We start from the raw sequence: 20970 nt of genomic DNA, 5'->3' as shown, positions 1-20970 counted from the left end.
GAGGCCTGTCCAACCCAAGTCACCCAATGCCAAATCACTTCTCTAATCTACCTTTCCAATAACACTGTAAACCTCCTCCTGAAAAGATGGCAGAGACCACCTGCATTCCTTAAAGAGAAAAGGACTGGGACATATCTTGGTTGGTTTTTGTTTTACCAGATCAAGTGACAAACAAGATATACACAAGAAATTTTTTACAAAAGGCCTTTATTGATGTAATGCTCAATATTTCCATAAATCATCATTTATTTAATTCAAACAACTGTAAATTTGACTTATGAAAAAAATATATGTCTCACTATTTCACAGTATTTGTAAGAAAATAAACAACAATTTGCTAACTTGGTTTTCATTTTCTCAGGAGATTGCAAGGAGCATAGAGTACATTAACTGGGAAAAGGGTGAACAACTAATTCTTTATCAGTTTAAACAAATCATTAAACTTACTTTTCTTTTTTACCTAGCTACCAACTAAAGGAAATATAAAAAGTAGAAATATAAAGATTACCAACAAAACTCTAAAACACAAAATCAAGACCATACAGTAACTAAGAAGGCACTTCTGGTTTCTGATTCAAGTAACCATTTCCAGTTTTGGCAACTAGAAGTTAAATCTAAACATACATTTGTCATTGGAACATGTAATTCTACCTTTTTTAACATAAAATTTTAATGTCTTAAAGCCTTGTCATTAACTTTTGAATCATGAAGCAGACATTTTTATTTCTGCAAGCAGAAGAAATGCAATACCACCATTTCAGGTTGTTCTCTCAGTCAATTGTCATTTGCAAGGCAAAATATCTTTACAAAGGCACTTTAATATGGTTCCATCTAAGTAAAATTTGCCAGTCTTTCACAAAGATTTTAATTTTGATTGTTCTATTTGTTACATTCCTATACTGTTCAGGTAATAATCTAAAAATATTGATTTTTTTTTACATTCATTTTATGCTAGAATGATGACTAAGTAAACTGACTTCTAGATTGAGCACAGAGCAACCATAAGCCTTCATGAATAATGTCCATTAAAAAAAAAATTAATATATTAGACTAAGAAACACCCTTTTAAATACCTACAAACTGTTTTACTACTGGACATACCCATAATATGATGGTCTTTGGAAATTTCCAAGGAGGTTATGGTTCCATGAGCTAGCAGTAAACGAGAAGGAGTCACGAGATTTTTTTGTTTTTATTCTTAATTTACAATCTGCTTTCTGGGAAAAAACATCTTCAGTAGCCATAAACCATGACAGCCATACTAAGAGAAATCAAGACACAATAATTAATGATAACTGTCAGGCTGGCCCACAGCTTCTTTAAAATATTGCATATTCTCCACCCATCAGATACCCCATCTTACAAAAAACCTCGTGTTACCACATGTCTGTTATTAAAAACGTGTTACTCCTTTCCACAACCACATGTCCACCCAAAACCACAGCCTGACCTTCCCCCAGGGGATGCACTGAAGTGCCCTGTCAGAAGTAGAGCTCCTTGGTGAGCATGGAGACCACGCAGGGGATCTGCTTCTTCTCGCTGAAGCGCGGGTCGTCCGACTGCGACTCGAAGTTGGTGGCCACCACGTAGTTGACCCGGGTGAGGATCTGCATGATCTCAAGCTGCTTCCCATGCTCGTTCAGCACAGAGCACAGAGACTGCACAAACCAGGAGCCTCTTCCAGGATTCCTCCAGGAGTAATAACCTGACAGGAAAAGAAGAGGAAGAAAATACAGGGAGTGATTTTTGCTGTTTTGTGTGAAAGACTCTGGGCAAAGATTGACAATGCACACACTGAAAGCTGAGCTCTTAATGGCTGTGTTACACATCCTACTTCATTAAAGCTGAGAATAATGTGTATTAACTCTCCAAACCTCACACTGCTTAAGTGCCATTCTACATTTTGGCATTAGTGAATCTGCAAGAAGTAAAATTACACAGGTTTCCTTTCTGAGAATAAGTACTGTACTGAGAATAAATACTGAACTATTCCTCTTCCTGCCTTCATCACACATTCAGCACTCCAGGACATGGAAGTGCAAGATTCCCAGAACACAGGGAATCCTTTAGCCTTTGCCATCTGAAATCTCTCTTTTCCTCTGCAGTCTGTGTAGAAGGGATGGACAAACAATGTACACCAAGCCTTTGTGCTTTGTCCATCAGTGTAGAATGTATCATCAGGGGGTCCATCTCCAATCCAGTCAGTATGGATGGTGAGTTTTCAGGCTTCCACCCCCATCCTGACCCTCTTTTCCTTACCTGGCACTGTGGAATAAGCAAACAGAAAATCTGCTTCTACTGGGATTTTGTATCTCGGGTTGGCATCTGTCTCCAGGGTGTCATTGGCAGGTCCAGAGTCAGTTTGTATTCCTTCATCAAATTCAGAGCCTCTGCAGGCCTGAAAGCAGAGTATATAAATAGAATGTTTCCAGAAAGCAGAAACAAGGTGTTATAACAATTGGTATTCATTAAAGTTTTTTACTGGATTCAGTTCTAGGCAGTACTTTGAATGTATTAAAAGCATAGATGCAATTCTGGGGGATATCTAATTGTTCAGTGACAAAGCTACTAGCTTACCCTTTGAAAAATATACATCCTGTAAGGAGAGGGAGGCAAAGGTGTTGAGGCTGTGCCTCAGTCTTAGCTGTTTCCCAACAAGTGCCATGTCAGCACTGATTTATTCTAACCATGGTTAATTTTACCAGTCTAGAGTCATTCTCAGCACCCAATTATTACATAATGTTGTGTCCAGTGTAACTTTAGGACAATTTCTTGGCAGTGGACTCTGCAGGTGGAGACTCTACAGTGTGGACAATGTGGTCTAGTGTTTGACCACCCATTATGAGTATATTGTGTTTTTAATACTTTTCCACTTATCTCTTTGATTCTTAATTTTCTCTTAATCATGAGTTTAGCTAAAGGGCACACTGGGACAATGGTCCTGGTGGGTAATTTTCAGCCCTGGATCAGTAGCTCTGACTGACAGCTCTTGCAAAAGAACAAGCCTGACTGGCTTATGTAAGAGGGCTGATTGCCTTTATTAAGATAATTTTAAAGTCTATAAAGCAACCATTTCAAAAGTGTAATTAGAAGAAACATCACTTCAGTAGTATGAAGAGTCTAAAACAGTTTTCACTTTGAGGATGAGGATTAATTGATGGAATAGCCTAGGGAAAACCACATCTGCTGCAACTCATGTGTGTAAATAATACTATGTATAATGTAAAAAAGAGAATTCAGACCCATGATATGTCAGTTACTGCTGTTTGAAACAGTTGTCTTTAAAAGTTTAACTAATACAATTAATACATTAACTAATAATTGTATTAACTAGTACAATTAATTACATGCTAGTTTAAAAATGCAATATAAATCTTTAGGCTACTGAGGGAAAGAAAAGTGTTTCTTTAAGCAGTGATTTGTAGAGTCAGCCTTAATTCAAAGAGACCTGGACAGTATTACTGCTATGGAAAATCAGGTAATCTGCCCTTAGCTTTGTCTGCAGAAAAGTGAGTTTATCTTTTCACTTTGAAGTTCATGTATTACCAAGAAAAACCATGTAGAAAATTACAATGAAAATATTATTTACACCTGTCAATCTCGTATATAAATTATCTTTTAAAAACAAACAATAATTTGACCCACAGACAACTTCTGTCAACACATTTTTTCACAAACCTCCAGCAACACTCAGTAAGTGAAGCTACAGAGTTTTTCTAGGGCAGACAACCAACAGAGCATGTTTTCCCTGCTGCAGCAGTAGGACACTGTATTCACCTCAGGGCTATTACCTGAATGAAAAACAGTTTGGGTTTGCCTATAAGGCTTTTGCACTTGTCTCCTCTGAACAGGGCAGTCAGACTCTTGATAGCCATGGGTCCATCTGTGCCATAGATGAGCCCTTCTTCCCCATGGCTCAGGAGGATGCAGGCAAAGCAGGCAGCATCACTGTGGTTCTCCTCAGCAGCTGCAAGGCAAACACTTCTGAGTCAAAAAGAAGCCACATTTTAAATGGAAATTATATTTAGCAAACACATTTTTCTGAACCTAAATATACACTGGGCTCCTACTGTCAGGCATGAGGAGAGGATCATCTTTTACAATGTGGTGAGTACCTTGAGTACATGGATGCATCCTTCACTCAGAGTTTAGCCCACTGGAATCAACAGACTGAACCCCTTGTCTAATATGAAGGCTCTTCAGCTAATACACAGGACAATTGCTTCACAAGAACACCGTGCATTTCTGAATTGATGCTGGGGAATGAGGTGGGGAACTAAGCCCAGTCCATTCAGAAAACACACCCTTCCATACAGAAAACTGTATGTGTGGGGCCTAAGCAATCTGCTCTAATTTAACCTGCTGTAAGCAGAGAGTAGATTCAGTGATTTCCAAAGGTTTTCCCCTCTAAATTATTCTATGTTTCTGAATTTCTACCTTTCTTCAGTAATTTTTCCATATCATCACGGCTTCGGTCATGGTGTATATCAACCTCAAAGCCCAAGTTTTTAAAGCTCTTAGCAAGGTCTCCAGCATCTTTGTCAGTGCCATTGCGTGTGCCCATTCCTGCCAGGAAACAAAGAACATGGTTGACTGCACGTTACACAACTCAAAGTGATTCACGTGTCCAAAGGCAAATGTTTAAGTTTATCATTGATAAAATTAAACAATATCTTGGTGACATGTTTTTAAAATAATCCTCTAGCAGCACTGAGAACAAATTGTGAGATTTAAAAAACAAGGCAATGCTCAGTGTTAACATGTCTTATCCTGAAAAATGCTGGCGTGCCCCCAACACCTTGCAACACAGGAGCTCTAAGGATGATCCAGCTCCTTTTGGTTATGCAGGCACAAAGCACCCCACGGGAAACCTGCTGAAAAGTGTCCCTATTATACCCAGTAAAAGGAACTGACACAGAATCTTTGGGGAAAACAACTTACTGTGTTTGCTAAGTGTACAGGAAAAATCCTACAAACCTGATTATAACACAAGTATTTGTCTACCTTGAAACCACATATGGTCTGGAAAGCTGAATGCAGGAGTGTGAACAGAGCACACCTACAGATATCAGCTTTTGTAGCTCATAGCTGCAGCTCAGGGACAGGGAATTTATAACATGGGTTGCAGATGCCAAAGTTCAAATTTTAACAACATAGTTTTAAACTCTGGAACAAAGGTTTAGTTTGAAGTTGGTACAGCAAGGAGACATGGTGTTTGAGACATATACTGAAAAGATGTTGAAAAGAGCCACTCTAACATTGGTGTTAGAGAACAGGAAAAGTTTTAGGAACAACTATTTATCAAAAAAAGATAAAAACATTCATTAAAATATCATGTCCTAAAAATAGAATACTTATTGATTAAAGTACAAGTATAAAAACAAAAAAGTATAAAAATTCTATGGTCTGTAATGAGTATCATCAAAGAAAGAACATTACCTGTTTTGTCTTCAAAATTTTTGTTGTTTATAATAATACATTTGCCAACTTTCTTGTAATCCATATTATACTGGAATGTGGGTGTAACAATTCGGTATTGGTTACTGAGAGAGGGCTTTGGCTGCTCTTCTTCTCCATTCTTCTTTTTTCTAGGTGAACCAAATGAAATTATTGTTAGTGACCAGTCACATGCATGGCCTATTTACCGTAATTCAAACCACTCGTGCAGCCCCGCCCAGTGTTTCTCCTTCCCCAATATTTGTTTTCTTCATTTACATTTTGGATTGCGGGATAAAGATCTTGTGATTTCCATGAAGTGATTATTGTGTGCGGATGGGTTCTGACGAGGTGAAATAACTCTGGAGTGAGCTGCAGCCAAAAGCAGGACACAGATCCTGACCCAGAGATAAAACAAATGGTCTGCATGAAGTGAGGCTGCCAGCAACCTTTTGCAAACTGCTTCTGGACATATTTGACTTTTACTGTAAGTAATTAATGTAAGGACAGACATATTTCCCTCAGTAGCCTCTTCAGGAACATGAAGATATGCAGTTTACCCAACTGTGTGGTTTGTTTACTGAATCCCCATCATCTCTACATTTTGTGCAGATTAAGACTAAGAAGTAGGTAGTTTCTACTGAAAAAGGTTACAGACGAGAACAAGTCATGTGTTAATTTGGTCTGCCAAACAGCAGTCTGAATCTATGCAAAGACCCAAGCACATTTCAATGTAATCTTTGATACCTGAACACTGTAAAATAAAACCTAAGAAAAAACAAATCAAACTATTAAAATAATGATGTTAATGGGTTATATTAATAAATCTTCTCTGGTACTGATCTTTTTGCTGTGTACTGGAGCCTTACACTGGATTAGAAAAAGATGCCAAGGGATAGCAAAGACATTACTCACAGATTCAATCTAAATAAAGCATGAATACCAAATCAATTACAGCCAGCATGCACACCTGATGGACAAGCAGGAGGAACTCAGCAGTACTTGCTTTTACAGGTGGACTTTTTGGTCCAAGCAGGGGGCTTCTGGTATGGTTAAGATTTCCTCAAGCAAGACTGAAACCAGTTGTCTTACGGTAAGAGCCTGTAAGGAGTCTGATTCAATCCCAGAATTATAAGCAAGCTTTGGAGCCCACTTAAAAACAATGCTCAGAAAGGGCAGAAGTTGTTATTGGCACCTCTCTTATTTGTTCCAGCACCCAGCTTCCAATAGTATCTAGTGCTGATGTCTGAGAGGAAAACATAAACTACTTTCACAGCACAAAGAATTGTATAATACAGTTTGGTTATAATATTAAATTTTTCCTATAACCTCAATTAATTTAAGTACTTTCACTATTCTCATCCTGACATCTTCCTAAAGAAATACTAATTTATTTGCTTCATTAATAACCGGTAGACATGAGATTGTTATGAACTGATTAAATGTTGTTCAGGTAATCTATTTTCTTACCTGCCTGATTTAACAATGGTTTAGCTTTAAGTGTCCTCTTTTTTATTACTAAAGGACAAGATCAATTGGAATCTATAATAAACCTTCTTTAAATGATTCATCATGTATAAATGCTACTGCAATTCAATTTCAAAACAGCTTCTTCTTATCTTTGAGTGCCGTCACATTCTATTATAAAGGGCCAAATTAAATAGCTGTACCTGGCAGGCTTCCATTATACTCTTTTCACATGTGACCATCTTAATATCATGTCCTTTTTTAGACTTCCCTTAGAGACTGAAAAACAAGATATTGAACCGTATCTACTTGAGGATTATGTCTGGAAATACAGGGGGTTTTTCCTGACAAATTGCAAGTATGGATATTCTCCTTGCATATGCTTCTTGAGGGCTCTGGAAGCAATAATTAAATATGCTTTGCCTCAAGAAAAGATCTTAACCAATTCTTAACTATTTCTTTTAAAGAATCAGTCAGAACTCTATGATGGTGATATTACATTTGACTTTCAAAGAGATTTTGGATTCTTATTTTAACTTAAAATTTCCCCTGATCCTCCATCACCAGACAGTTCTTTGTGAAAGACAGAAAAAGAAACTTCAGAACAACAAATAAACCACTCATGTCCATGAAGAAGCATTTCCTCAGCCCACAGGTTCCAGTTTTTACAGATTTATCTGGCTTCAGTGATTTCCCAAAGAAACCATTCAACAGTGGCTATTATAGAAAATGGGATATTTTCAAGGGCATTGTGCACACATTTCTGTTTATGTCCAACCCATGAACAGCTGTCAGCACTCAGGGATGGACCCATTTGAGCAGTATCATGTTTGCACTGTCTGCTCTTCTAAAATGCTGGAAGTGACCTAATCCAGCCCAGAAATGAGGCAGCCACATTACCCCACAAAAAACCCCACTGAAAACAGCAGCAAGGGTTAATTAAGTGGCACAGCAATGCAGCCACACAACTTCTCTGAAACCACCTCACTCCCAAGGTCAATAGTTTGCACTCATTCATGCAGAAACACTCGTGAGTTTAAGGGATGTAATTCCTGCTGCTGGAATTCTCAGGAGCAGCCAGCAGCTCTGCGCCAGTCAATGGCAAACGCCACAGACAAGCCTTGGCAGCTCATTTCCCCATTCCCTTCCACAGGACACTGTGGTTTCACTCCAATGATTCCTCACAGGTTAATGAGATACCCAAAAACCCACAGCATGGGCACGCCCATCACTTCCTTACTGGCAGACAATAAAAAGTTCCAGAAATCTTCTGGCATCAGTGCCAAGTGAATAAATAAGGGAGCAAAGGCTGTGGATTGCACTGAGCCTGGAGCTGCAGTCCAGACAAGATTCTGGTTCCTGTGCAAACCAAGCACAATATGGGAACTGCCTGACTGGAATACACTGACAGCACAATGCCAAACTTTTCATGTTCAACATGCTAAATCAGACCTTGTAATGATAACTAATAAAGTTATGAATAAGTAATAATCAGGCCTTAAGGGAAATCTCCTGTCAGTGACAGGCACACTTATGATTGAAGGCTTATATCTTTTTTTCTGAACTTTGAACTGGACAGCAGCTAGTATAAATGTTTCCTGCTGCTTTTACTAAGCTTTCTAATTACTGTATTCTCCAAAAGGGTTTCCACTGATTAGTTATATGCTGTTATAAAATGTTTTAAACTATGTGCCCTCTGCTTGATTTGTTTCTGCTTCTCTGACATCTAGTGACTTTAATTTCCCTCTTTTGGGATTCAAACTTGTCTGGACTAAACAGAAAGTTGAATTTCACGACTGTTTACTCATTCTTCAGGTCTTAATTACAGCTGTGTCATTATTCCTCACACCATTAGTAGTCACTGATCCTTCCCTTATGCAGAAATATTCTCCCCATTATTGATGTCATGTTTTCTCCCTTTGGTTAGAAGTTCATAAAAACTGAAACTCCACTCTGGCACTCATATAGCTGCACATTTTCATCCTCACCGTGTCTCTAAATCCAGGCCTCAGCCTTGCCAACTGCATATTTGGGAATGTGATTGCAGCAAGTCTAGACTCAGTCAGTATCAACCCTGAGAAAATCATTATTATCAACTTCTCACTTTTCAAACAAAAAAACTAAAGTTATCTATTCTATTTATCATTTTGTAAACTGAACTTTTAAGTAGTAGTAAAGTGTTCTATCAGCGTGAGTGGCTAAAATTCTGTCACTCAATGGAAATACCTCCCTTGCACAAGCAGTGGACATGATCATATAAAGGACTGGTACTTATCACAACAAACCTTCTTTTCTCTTACACTTGGAATAAATTATTGTTTCAATATGGTTCAAGATTTAAGGATAAAAATATCACCAACAACATTTAACTATACCTGAAGATTATTTAGAAAAAATAAAGCAGTGTCTCTTAGCAGCTGTGATTTTCTCTCCTTTGACTTCCTTTCTACAGCCACCTTCCTCAGTCCCTGCTGCTACCATATATTAGTGCGACATACCAACATTTAAGAATCCATGTGCAGGACAAAGGCCAGGGAGAGTTGTTCAAAATAAGCTCTAAAAATGGTATTACAGAGAGATATGTAGGTTTTTAAAAAAAGCTATGGTCCCCTTCTCCCCCAGGAAAATTAGGGCGTTTTGCTGGTGTGCTGAAAAATGTAGGCAGATTAAAAAAACTCTACAATTCTACACTATTTAATTTAAGGGAGCTGACATTCAGAGTTGGGTGGAAAAGGCCACACTGATTCCATTCACTTCTTTTAGAAGTAAACACACAAAAGGAGAGAACTGTGTCTTACTTTGCTCTATCAGTTCAGTAAACTTTGACTTTCATTGAAAAGGAATATCTCAAAACATTGACAGTTTTACTCTGGCTTCCTTCTTGTATACAATGTGCAATATAATTTTTGAATAACTGATAACTTGTTTCCAATAAAAAGAAAATCTGCCCTTGAAAACATGGTGTCTTTGCAAAACACATCACTTCAGGACACCTTCTGGAGTCCAAATGCTTTTCTGGCATTGGTGAATAGTTTTATTCCAGTTTCTGTCACGTTCTCAGCCTTTCTGTTGAGTCTGGGCAGGTTCAAAGCAGTGGACAGTATAAACATTTTCTCCACTGACAACCACCAGAATTTTCATACCCTTAAGTGTTGTGGGATGCAAGGTGTCTTAAGTTGCAACGCTCTTTAATCAATTACAAACAACTGATATGTTTCCCTTAGGACTTTTGATATTTGGGGACTCTCTACAGGCTTCATTAGAAGAAGTTTCCCATTAAGTTACAGTATTGGGGAATAAATGAGACAGTGCATTAGTTCTAAGGCCTCTAAAGAAACTTACAAATCCTATATTGCTGATTTATTTTTATGCAGTTTGTGTAGCTGTGTTGCCCTTTCTGCCTAAAAACTCCCACTTTCCTTCCATTGTTGCATGCACAATATGAATTATGTTTGTGACTACTGCTCATCACAAATGCTGTTTGCTCTCCTGGGGAAAAATCCTGGACTGGACTTATTTATTTAAAAAGACAGTGAAAGGATAGACAGAAAACAATGAAAATGCAAATACAATTGTGTTTGAATTCACAAGGCATCACTAAGCTATGTGCAGTAACACTGAGTGTGCTGGAGATCAATTTAGATTTATTCATAAAAAACAAACTGAACACGAAACAGAATCTATAAATAAGCCAAAACAAGGTTCAATATTTTGTTCTATGTTTTTATCTTAGCCTCAATAATTAGTGGTCTGATGTGGGCTCCATAATTCATACTTTTGATGCTTTCTGATGATCATGCATTAGGATCTCCTACTTCTACATAAACTGCTCTTCAAACTACCAGCTTTAACACTTTTATTCAGCTTTAATACCTTCATCCAGTCTAATTTCACTGTATTTAATACACCTCTAATTACTGTACACTCTCCCCACTTCGTATTTTTTTTTATTGAACCCTGTGGGCAATATCAAGCAAAAAACACTTGTTAAACTTGACTAGAGCTTTTTAGATCTTGAGTTCTCTAAGCCACACTCTTTGTTCTTTGTCACATCTGTTTTGGTAGTGTCACACAGATTTAGAACTGCATACAAATAACAGATTATCCTGCTGCCTTTTCCCATTAATATTGCATTAGGCTGGCAGAACAGCAAGATTTCTGGACAAGAACAGTGTGTCACTACTTGAGTTATCTTTCATAAAAATGAATATTCCTTTACTGTTAAAAATCAGAAAACATAAATTTTATGGGACAAAGACTAAACCACAAGGTCTAGACCAAATACTAAAACTGTATTACAGTGCATTTGAAAGTGCACACTCAGGCTTGCAAATTATGTGCCATGAGAGAAACTGAAAGAAAAAGCTGAATAGCTGAAACAGAAGACTCCTGAGGAAAGAGGGGCAATACTAAGTGAATAGCAGGAAGTTCAAGTAAGCATTGCATACTTTCAATTTCCCTATTAGCAAATGTTAGCAAAGGACTGCTGACTTTGATAGATGAGCACCAACAAAATCACCAGTCTTTAGAAGGTTATTTTAAAATATATGCCAGATAGATGTCAAAAGAAAACTGAAAAAAAATTTCTAATATTAAAGTCAGGATATTTTCCACACAATAGAAAGTCTTCATTTAGCAGAGAGAAGAAAAGTGATCCTACAAAACTGCACATAGAAGTTCCCTAAAAAGCATTTAAATATTATTTCACCTACATTGCTTACCATGGCACACAGATGTCCTACACAAAAGGCATGAAAACTGACAGCTGCAATTTGGAACAGCAAACATAAACACAATACCACACACAAAAAACCCCAGTGTTCCTAGATTTCTGTTCCCTGTCAGGATCTTGTTTCATCTGTTAAAGAAATTCAAAATTTCAGTGAAACATGCTAAGCTGATAATACTGGAGTCTGAAATTCATATTTATTCATTATATTTGAAGTCTGTACTGCCCTTGCCTATTTATATATTGCTTTGCTGAAATGTCTGAACTTTGAAAGTCATTTTTGGAAATGGTTGGAATGAAGGGAAATGGCCAGTGTGGCTCCTGGACCCCCAACAAACCCACTCCACTTTCCTCCTGGGAGCAACAGGACTGCTCAGGCAATAAAATAATGACTGTAAATGCTCTCAAGAACAGGGCCATAGGATTAATCAGCCTTCAGCATCTTTCTGAACTGCCCATGACTTAGTTCATGACCCCTTAAGGGCATCTTTGGAATCAGATTGTCAGCTGACTAAACAAAGCCAACAGAGGCAAAGCCTTTTCTTTAAATGAACCTGAAGTCAGGAACCCACTAGGACAGTGCCCCTTGTTCATCTGGAAACTCATGTCAACGGCCCTTGAAATAATGGTAAACACAGTAATTTTGAACAGAAAATATTGCTGAAGAAGTATCAAAAGAAAGGAGTTAGGTAAACAATGTGATTATTTCCTTGAACTTATCAAGATAATACTAGAGCTGGGAAGGACCTAAGCTATCATTAAAAAATTCTTTCCAAGACTAGACTGAGTTCACTCATCCAAAACAAATAATGTCATACTAAAAAAGTACTTTTGTTCTTGATATGACACATGAAGCAGTAGTGTAACAGATTTCACAGAAAGTTTGCAAAATAAACCTCTTCAATTTACTTAAAGAAATCCTGGCATTTCCCTACATTTTTTAATACCACATCTAAGAGTACAACAGAGAATAAAATATATTTATTAAGACCACATGCTAGCTCTGCTTTGCCCATTTAACTTGATGAAAATTATTAAACAAACCAAAATGAGTTGCGCTTCTGCTGTGGAATAACTTAGGGAAAGTAACTCTGTATTTCTTGGTCTCAGTTCTTCCATCACAAAATGAAGTATAAACAAAGGTATTTCACAAAGCAATTGCAGATCATGTGGCTGTTTTCCAGGGGGAGGGTAGTACAAAACCTGATGGATGCCCCATGTTCCAACCAGCTGAGCCAATCTCAGGGGCAATCCTGGGCCCTGTGCTCTGGGATGCCCCTGCTCCAGCAGGGACCTTGGACCAGAGGAGCCACTGTGGTCCCTTCCAACCTGACCCACTCAGAGATTCTGCCCAGTAAAGTGAAGAATAATTTTAAAATTCATATTTTGTCCATCTGTGCCATGTTTATGTCTAGAGTGTGTGGGTTAGCTTACTGACTGGTGCCTCCTGGAAAGAAAGGGCATTGAACAAACCATCCTTACTGTAAAGTCATTGTTTGCATTCTTATTGTAAACATCCACCATGGAGGTTTGCAGTGGATCTCAGTCCAGAAGCAAATTCCTAACTTTGATTCTTACACATTAGTTTCCCTGAAGAGAGAACAATGCTAGTGCCTGTATGACTATTTAACATCAATTGAAACACTGGATACATTTTCAATACCTCATTATAAGACATTTTTCAGACCCTAAGCTACTCTTGTAGCTTTTTTGTCCCATTTTAGTTTCAGATCCATCTCCAATTAGGAGACAGAATCTTCTCTAAAAACCTAAAAAACTGAGAAACTCAGTCCAAGACAACTCACAGTATAATGTAAGAGTTGAGCTGTTTGAAAGAACAAGACTCAGACTACAACTTCTGGCATACTTTGTAAATATCTTTTGAAGTTCTGATAGTTAATCTAAATATGCCTTCCTGTCTTTTTAAGTATGTGTTAGTGATGGCCTTAACTAATTCAAATCAAATCCACAACTGCAATTTAATTTATTATAGACAAATGAAGCAGACCAAGTGCATTGGGACTAAGCCAGTTGCACTTTGGACAAGAAGTTTCAACAGACAAATTAATATTGTCCACATTTCACAACAGTTAAAAAAAGACAAAAACAAAAAGAAAATAAACAGGTGGCAGTGCCCTAGTTTTGTGCATTTAATATTTCAGGGTTCACTTACAACACACATGACAATTTTGTTGTGTGATGCCTGCAAAACAGAGTTCTAAACTCTCAATCATCACTTTATAATTGAGATCCAGCTTCCCAATTAGCTACATGATATCTGCCATGCAGGCCTCACAATATTGTATGCAACATAACAGCCAAAAAGCATTCAAAAGGTAAATTTTTACAAATAAAGAATTTTGCTTGCTGAAAGGCTTTCTGCTCATTTCTAGAAAACCTGCACATCCATACCTTCCATTGGTGTTCTGGAAACTGAAATCTTGTATGATCATACCCTAGGCAGTACAGTGTACATAGGCAACTGACAATTATATGCAAAAAAAAAAAAAAAAAAAAAAAAAATTAAGGTTTTTCTACCTTCCATAGGTACTAAGAGAAATTAATAAGTACATATGGATTGCTTGGAAAACGACTCAAAATATAGCAAGCCCACCAAACACTAATGCTCAGAGAACGCTCTGGCAAGGATTAGCAATTGCAAAATGCCAGCGGAGCTAGAATTAGCTAAACAGAACTGTTTTAGGCTATAAACTCATGATTTTTCCAAACAGGTGCCAGAGAAGGAAGGAGGCAAATAACATCCCACAGTACCTTGGCTCATCATCAAATGGTACTCCACACTGCATCTGAAAGCAGCTTCAGCCCGTGCTGGGGAGCGAGTCTGGTGCTGTGTGGCACTGCTAGGAGCCCACCATGCTGGGGCAGCATTGCAGAGAGAGCAGGATGCTCTGTGAGCCCGGGCCCCAGCGTTCGCCTGTGTCAGCGCTGGGTCACGCTGGACTGTTCTGCTCTGTGGGGCCATTCAAAGCCCCCGAGCCAGCACCCTGCCAGCTGAGCTCATGCAGCCACGGCCACCTTTGCTGACAGGCAGAAAACACCCTCCCATCACTCACTCTATCTCTGCTCCTGTGCAAGAGTGCAGGAAAAGAGATTTTGGGATGGAGGTGGGACAGCGGAGTTCTCGTCTTCCTTCTGTCAAAACCTGATTCACCATTGCTGCAATATTCACACAATGAATATTTCCAGCAAAATAATGCAAATTAACATGCATAGTTTACAAAGCCTCTCTATATTTAACTAATACAACTACTTCCTACATATTTGTGGGAACCCAGAACATGCCAGAATGGCCAAGACCCCTGCCAGGGGGCTCAGAAGCCCTGGCACGGAGCCCCAGACACCTGTGGGTTTGATTATGACCTGTGGAGCAAATCACCAGCCTTATATGAAGATCAGCAAGCCACAGCAGTCTAGATAGAATAACAGTGAAGTTATCACAGGGTGAAAAAGCCGATTTTGGGGTTTCTGATATGGGGGTTAAGGAGGCAAGATGGAGGGATCTGGGTGTGTCCAGCCTTTCTCCTTCCTCTTCTTGGCCTCCATCTTCTGCTGCGATGTTGGCACTTACAGATTGGTTTGGAGCAGAAGCTCACTGTCTAACATAGGTGATGGGTATTGGAAAGTAATTGTAAACATTGTGTAGGTAGTTTTTAGTATAAAGACATAACACCACCCTGGGGGCAGGCAGAGTGCCTGGAACTGTGCTGCTGGATGGACCTCAGCAGGGCAGGAGAAAGAATTTTATAGATAAGACACAATAAACAACCCTGAGACCGAGAAATGAAGAGCTCTGGCTCATTATTCAAGCACCCGGGCTGGGAAAAGAGACTTTCAACAATCTCGGGGGGACCCAAAAGATCCCGAGACATATTTACCCTCAAACAGCTTTGGTTTATTATAAATTTGGTTTAAATTTGTTTGGATTGCTCTGAAAGCTTAAATGTCACCCTACAAAATAGCTGTCCTCCAAATTCTGTATGATACAGCCCAGAGTTTGTTGTAATGAAGGAAATAAATTACTACACTAATTACAAAACTTAATTAGGATACTTGACTGTGATTACTTCAGATACAGTTCCTGGATAACACAGTGTTTGCTGTACTTCACATTAAAAAGGCTCCAAGGAGACTGGAAACAAATATTGACTGTGAATCAATGAGTTCTTGTAATATAGACTAAATACTATTTCAAGATACTTGGGCTTTTCCTATGAGGTAAATGCAGTAAGCATCCAAGGGAAAGTACAAGCACTGGCCACAGTTTCCACTCATTGTTAAATATTCCTGCAGTGTTCTCCAGAAGCTGGGTTCCAGATCTAACAAAAACTGCTTTAACAAAACAACAGCAAAACCTCCAAAACACAGAAACACACACATACACACACAAAAAAAAATCCCCACCAAACTCCCCAAACAAATGAACAAAACAAAACCAAAACAAACCAGAACAACCTCCGACTTAAAAAAGAGTAATAAAAATGAAATATCCCTGTTTTCTTTGTTACAATTTCTTAATTGTCTTTGTAGGAAGTTTTCCAAACTATAAATTATTTCTGAAATTTTATGTTTGGTGTTTTCAGGTGAACATATACAATTGATATTTACCTTGTGCTAAGCAGAACAAGCAAACTCCAAACAAAGTTAAAATTATATTGTGATAGATTTTGGAGCTGTGACAGTGACTTCCTTCAAGACATTAAGGAAACATGAGGCTGAAACAGGAGGTCAGCTCAGACATCTGAGCTGCAGCCCAGAACATAACTTCAGATAATCATTCATCAGCTGTTAGTCGCTTTAAAGTAGCTTGCTATTTTTAGTCTATCTAAGGATAAAAGAGATACTTTTCTTAGCAATATTTATTTTGAAAGATCTATTATATTCTGACACTGAAAAATGTGGAATAGAATGGACAACTCTGGAGAACATAAGTATCTGCATCATTGTGAAGCTATTCTCCATAAAAGTTTTACCTGAAAAGCAGCTTCTTTTATAAATCAATATAAAAATAAGCTGTTGATAATGCCCATACAGGCACTTACGGGCTGGACTTGATGATCCTTGTGGGTCCCTTCCAATTCAGAATGAATGTGATACTGTGAAAAGTGGAACACCAGAAAAGCTAAGCTGAAACAAAGACAACTCTCTACACCTTTTACAACTCCAGACCTGAGGTTCAGCTGAGGATGAATCTCAAAAATGAGTATTTATCCTTTGAAGGACAAGGTTATTTATGTTGAGAAATATGGCTGTACTGAGACCAAGGGTCATGAATTTAAAACAGACAGCCTTTGGTAACATCTTTGCTTCCTCAGTTTGATGTCCTACAACCCAAATAAACACTGGAAACACATGGAAAGAAAAGGTATATATCCATAAATCTTTTTCATCTAAATACTAATTTACAAACCTGGTAAATATCTTAACAATGTAACTATCACAACCACTGAACTATGAAAGGTGGCATTTCCAGGAAATTTCCAAATTACTCGAAAGTCTCAAACTTTTAAGTGGTGGGACTTGACAGAAATAAATATCTTACAGATATTTTGGATTTGCAATGTTAAACAGCTAAAATATTCTTGGCAACTACAAGCCCCACAGAACCTCTGAAATTTCTTAGTGGGGTTTTCTTACAATCCATATAATGTGTCTGCATTGAGGGCACCATAGAATCACACACTTCCTTTTGTAACTAAGTATTTGTAAAGATTTGTTTAATAGATATTTAAATTGTGTTTTCTGTCTCCAGATGAGAAGGGGAATATTGACTATAAAACAAGACAGTAGGGCTGGAGCAGATAAAAGTAACCAGATGACAAAAGGTTCTATACAATTAAATTAGGATAAAACTGGTGCCTAGATACTACTCATAACAAAACTCTTCTGCATTGCTCCTTCACTGAAGCCCACAAGCAGTCAGAATTTTTGACTGCAAATGTAAGTCTTGGGAATTTCTGGATGCAGCTTTTCAAAAAAGCCAACTTTAATTAGTATTAAGAGAAATCTTAGTTCTACTTAGCAAAGTGCAACTTCAATTTTATTCCATTTCATGTCACATTAGCTTTCCTGGATGCTAAAATGCATTTGCTGCCATCAATCTCCCTAATGGAGGTCCCCAATAAAACCCAAAAGATACTAAATGAAGATATTAAATCATTCTGTGGAGAAGAGAAGCAAGACTATATTTAAAGCCTTGAAAGTGTCAAAGGAGCACATATAGCATAGTAAAAAAGCCCAAACTTGTATAGGAAAAACTCTATTAGTTAGCTAAAAAAATAAAATACACATTTGAAATCCTTAGCTGAATCTTTCTTTAAACGTGTTTTAAACATTTTTGGTGCACAGCCTTGCCAGAATGTGCAAGGCTGTGCACCAAAAATGTGCCTGTGCACCATTTGCTTTCTGGAACATAACTTTTTGCTCAGCTGCAGCAGTGCCCATTTTTTGCTCTTGTTGCAGTACACAAAATTAATCCCCTCCTGCCATCTAGTGGCTAAGTAAAAACCCGGCTGGTACATTTAATCCAAAATTTCTTCCAACTCTTTTCCCCACCGGTTTTAATTTACTTCTAGTTACTGCTGTGACAGGGCAGATCTCCAGTCACAGCCAGAGAGTGGCAAATTGGAGCTGTGAAGCTCCTGGAAACAGCTGGTCTGTCTGCACAGCTTTCAATTTGGCTTCTCACTGCTCTGTTCTCTCAAATTAAAATTAACGTGCTCGTGTAACATCACAAGTTCCTTGCTTTCCTATTGAACTTACTTATGTTAAGCAATGCTACATTAAATACAGTGAAGAATTTAATTGAGGGTGCTGCACAACTGGTAAAAGACTGGGTGGATAAAACAAATAAAAAGGGACAATAAAATTGTAGTCTCTCCAAAGGTTTCTGGACACCTTATTTAAGATGTATTTCTTCATGCTGCTAAATTGAAGCTTTGGCAATCAGGACAGAGAGCCCCACTGGTCCAAGTACAAATGCATCTAGCCTGGTACCTGGTACTGACTAGGAATAAGTCTGAAGAAAGCAAACAAAAGAAACTGGATACAGAATATCCTCACAGAGATGTGACTTAGGAACATCTCCACCAAAGATGCTAACATCTGGAATTTTATTCCACACACATCTAATCTCTTCAGAATTTACCTAAAATCTTGACACGCGCATATCCCCTGGCTACAGCGACATTCTGCACTATGTTAAAATTATATATTAACACTTGTTTTAAACCTACTGCATGACTTTTCATTGCATGTCCCCAAAATTCCCTGTGAGGCACAAAGACTGATCATTCTCTCTTCACTTCCTCCTTTATCACAATCATAGTTTAGATCAGATCCCATTTTCCTTTATCCTCTCACATTCCTCCCCTATCTTCCTTCAGACCAAAGGCTTTTTGTTTCTATAGGACAAAGACAAATAACTTAATTGTTAAGCATCTCATTCCTCTTTAAGAAATCACTACTTTCTTCAAGAAACTCTGTTGGATTTCTCAAAAGTATTTTTTTCCTACAAAATCTAAGTTGAATTCTCTCAATTGCCTCATACTTAATCTGAGCAATTTTTTACTTCTAAAGAGAAGTGTTGCAAATTGCATCTTCAAGGAGTACCCAAAAGATGAATGCCTCAAACTGATGAATAGCCAAATTATTTGAAAAATTTCTTATGGAAAAAAGTCATAGAAATGCTGATTATTGCCTTTTCTTTGGCAATTATTAACTTTGAGTTGCATAATTTAGTAATAGTATTAGCATATCACCTCTTATAAAGAAGACCAAATCAAATATCAAAATACACATTTTATAAAGTTGAAAAGAAACTTTTGAAAAAATATTTTATAAGATTTAGAAACAAATGTTACATTTGTCTATTTATTACAATTAATAATACACATACACATCATGAAACATATTTGAGGAATGATAAAATGAGACAAAGTACAGTGATTTGCTTAACAGCACACCAAAAGTCTTCCAAAACTAAAGCATCTTCACTTCTCTCACAAATTTGTTACCCCCATTAAACTCATAGAATAAACAGCAAAAATAAAAGTATATTAGCCATGTACTCTCTGAATTACACTGCTCACTTTAATGTAAATTTCCAATATTAAAAACTCAAAACCTCTCTGTAAATGCATTAGACTTTGCATCAAATATCTCTTGCAAAATCTCACCAAATCCAACATGAAGTAACCATTTGCTGACATTCAACAGTATTTATAAACTTTGCATGTTCATTTTTCATCTTTTGCATTTCCAATCACATTTATCCACTGTTTTCAGGAGCACGGACAAGCAGTAAATAGTTCTTGCTTCCCACTGGTTTAATGAAAGCAAGCTTATGCTTCAGTGTGACTGCTATGCTTTAAAATGAAAGGCTTTTAATGTGTTCTGTAAGGGGTTACATCTCTAGACTTGGTGAGGCTACAGCCTAGATGGCACATCCAGGCTTTAAAGTAACTTAGACAGCCAGCAGGGGATTCCAGTGATGCTGGAGATTAGCTGAGCAGAGTGCAGTAAAATAGATAATTAATGGCATATTCAATTCCCAGCTCCACCAAAGGTCAATGTTTAAGATGTGGGGCTGTAATTGATGCTAAATTAACTTGGTGGTCTCTTAGCTGCCAAATAAAACTTATGGGAGATATTATAGGTTTCCCTATAGAAGATATTACAAAGAAATGCTTTAAGGTACAGACAAGATACATTAAATTCATACAACATAAAGCATCTTTCCATCCAGACCATCAATAACATTGTGGACATGGCAAACTGAACACCAAATCAAGCCTTTTTATGTTTCTTTGATTAAAAGGGCACCATGGCAGCTGATACAAGAAGAACAGGAGTACAAGTAGGAACTTACTTTCCAAAAAGTGAGAACCTGCTGCTTCTGTCTGGCCTTGCATCAACTACATCACAGCCATTTTCATCCTCTCCCTCTCCAGCAGGGAGATCACCACGCTGATCCAGTGACATCTACAAATGAAAGTACAAGAATGTTAAGTGTCCCTCAGTGAGCACTGACATTTTAGAAATACTTCTGTGAACCAGACTGTTTATGGTCTGGTGTACAGAAGATACAGTCAGTTTTGTTGTACAATACTTCCTGAAGAAAGAGTGGCTACGGATTTCTGGTCCTGAGTTGCTGTGGCATTGCACATATTCAGGCATCTCTCTTTTCTTGTGCAAGTTACCAAAAGGAACTTGTCTGAAATCACTCTCAAAAATGCAGATTACAGCAAAATCAAAAATAATTTATGGTGAAAGATCACAGAATATAGAATACAATCATAAAATAGAATATTCTGAGTTGT

The 20970-nt window shown here is 37.8% G+C and overlaps 1 protein-coding gene across 1 annotated transcript; it reads right to left on the bottom strand.

The window, feature by feature from the left end:
* Positions 1-208: 208 nt before the first annotated feature.
* CASP7 (caspase 7) lies at positions 209-20632 on the bottom strand. Its single transcript, XM_058810457.1, has 6 exons — positions 20520-20632; positions 5440-5588; positions 4438-4566; positions 3792-3967; positions 2260-2398; positions 209-1705 (listed from the first exon to the last, which is right to left on the bottom strand). Exons 1-6 carry the CDS (start codon positions 20630-20632, stop codon positions 1482-1484), a joined length of 930 nt encoding a protein of 309 aa, XP_058666440.1. The 3' UTR covers positions 209-1481.
* Positions 20633-20970: the final 338 nt, after the last annotated feature.

Source organism: Ammospiza caudacuta, chromosome 9, assembly GCF_027887145.1.
Source record: "Ammospiza caudacuta isolate bAmmCau1 chromosome 9, bAmmCau1.pri, whole genome shotgun sequence".
In the NCBI taxonomy this organism is placed as follows: Eukaryota; Metazoa; Chordata; class Aves; order Passeriformes; family Passerellidae; genus Ammospiza; species Ammospiza caudacuta.
This window is presented reverse-complemented; position numbering and strand designations above follow the sequence as displayed.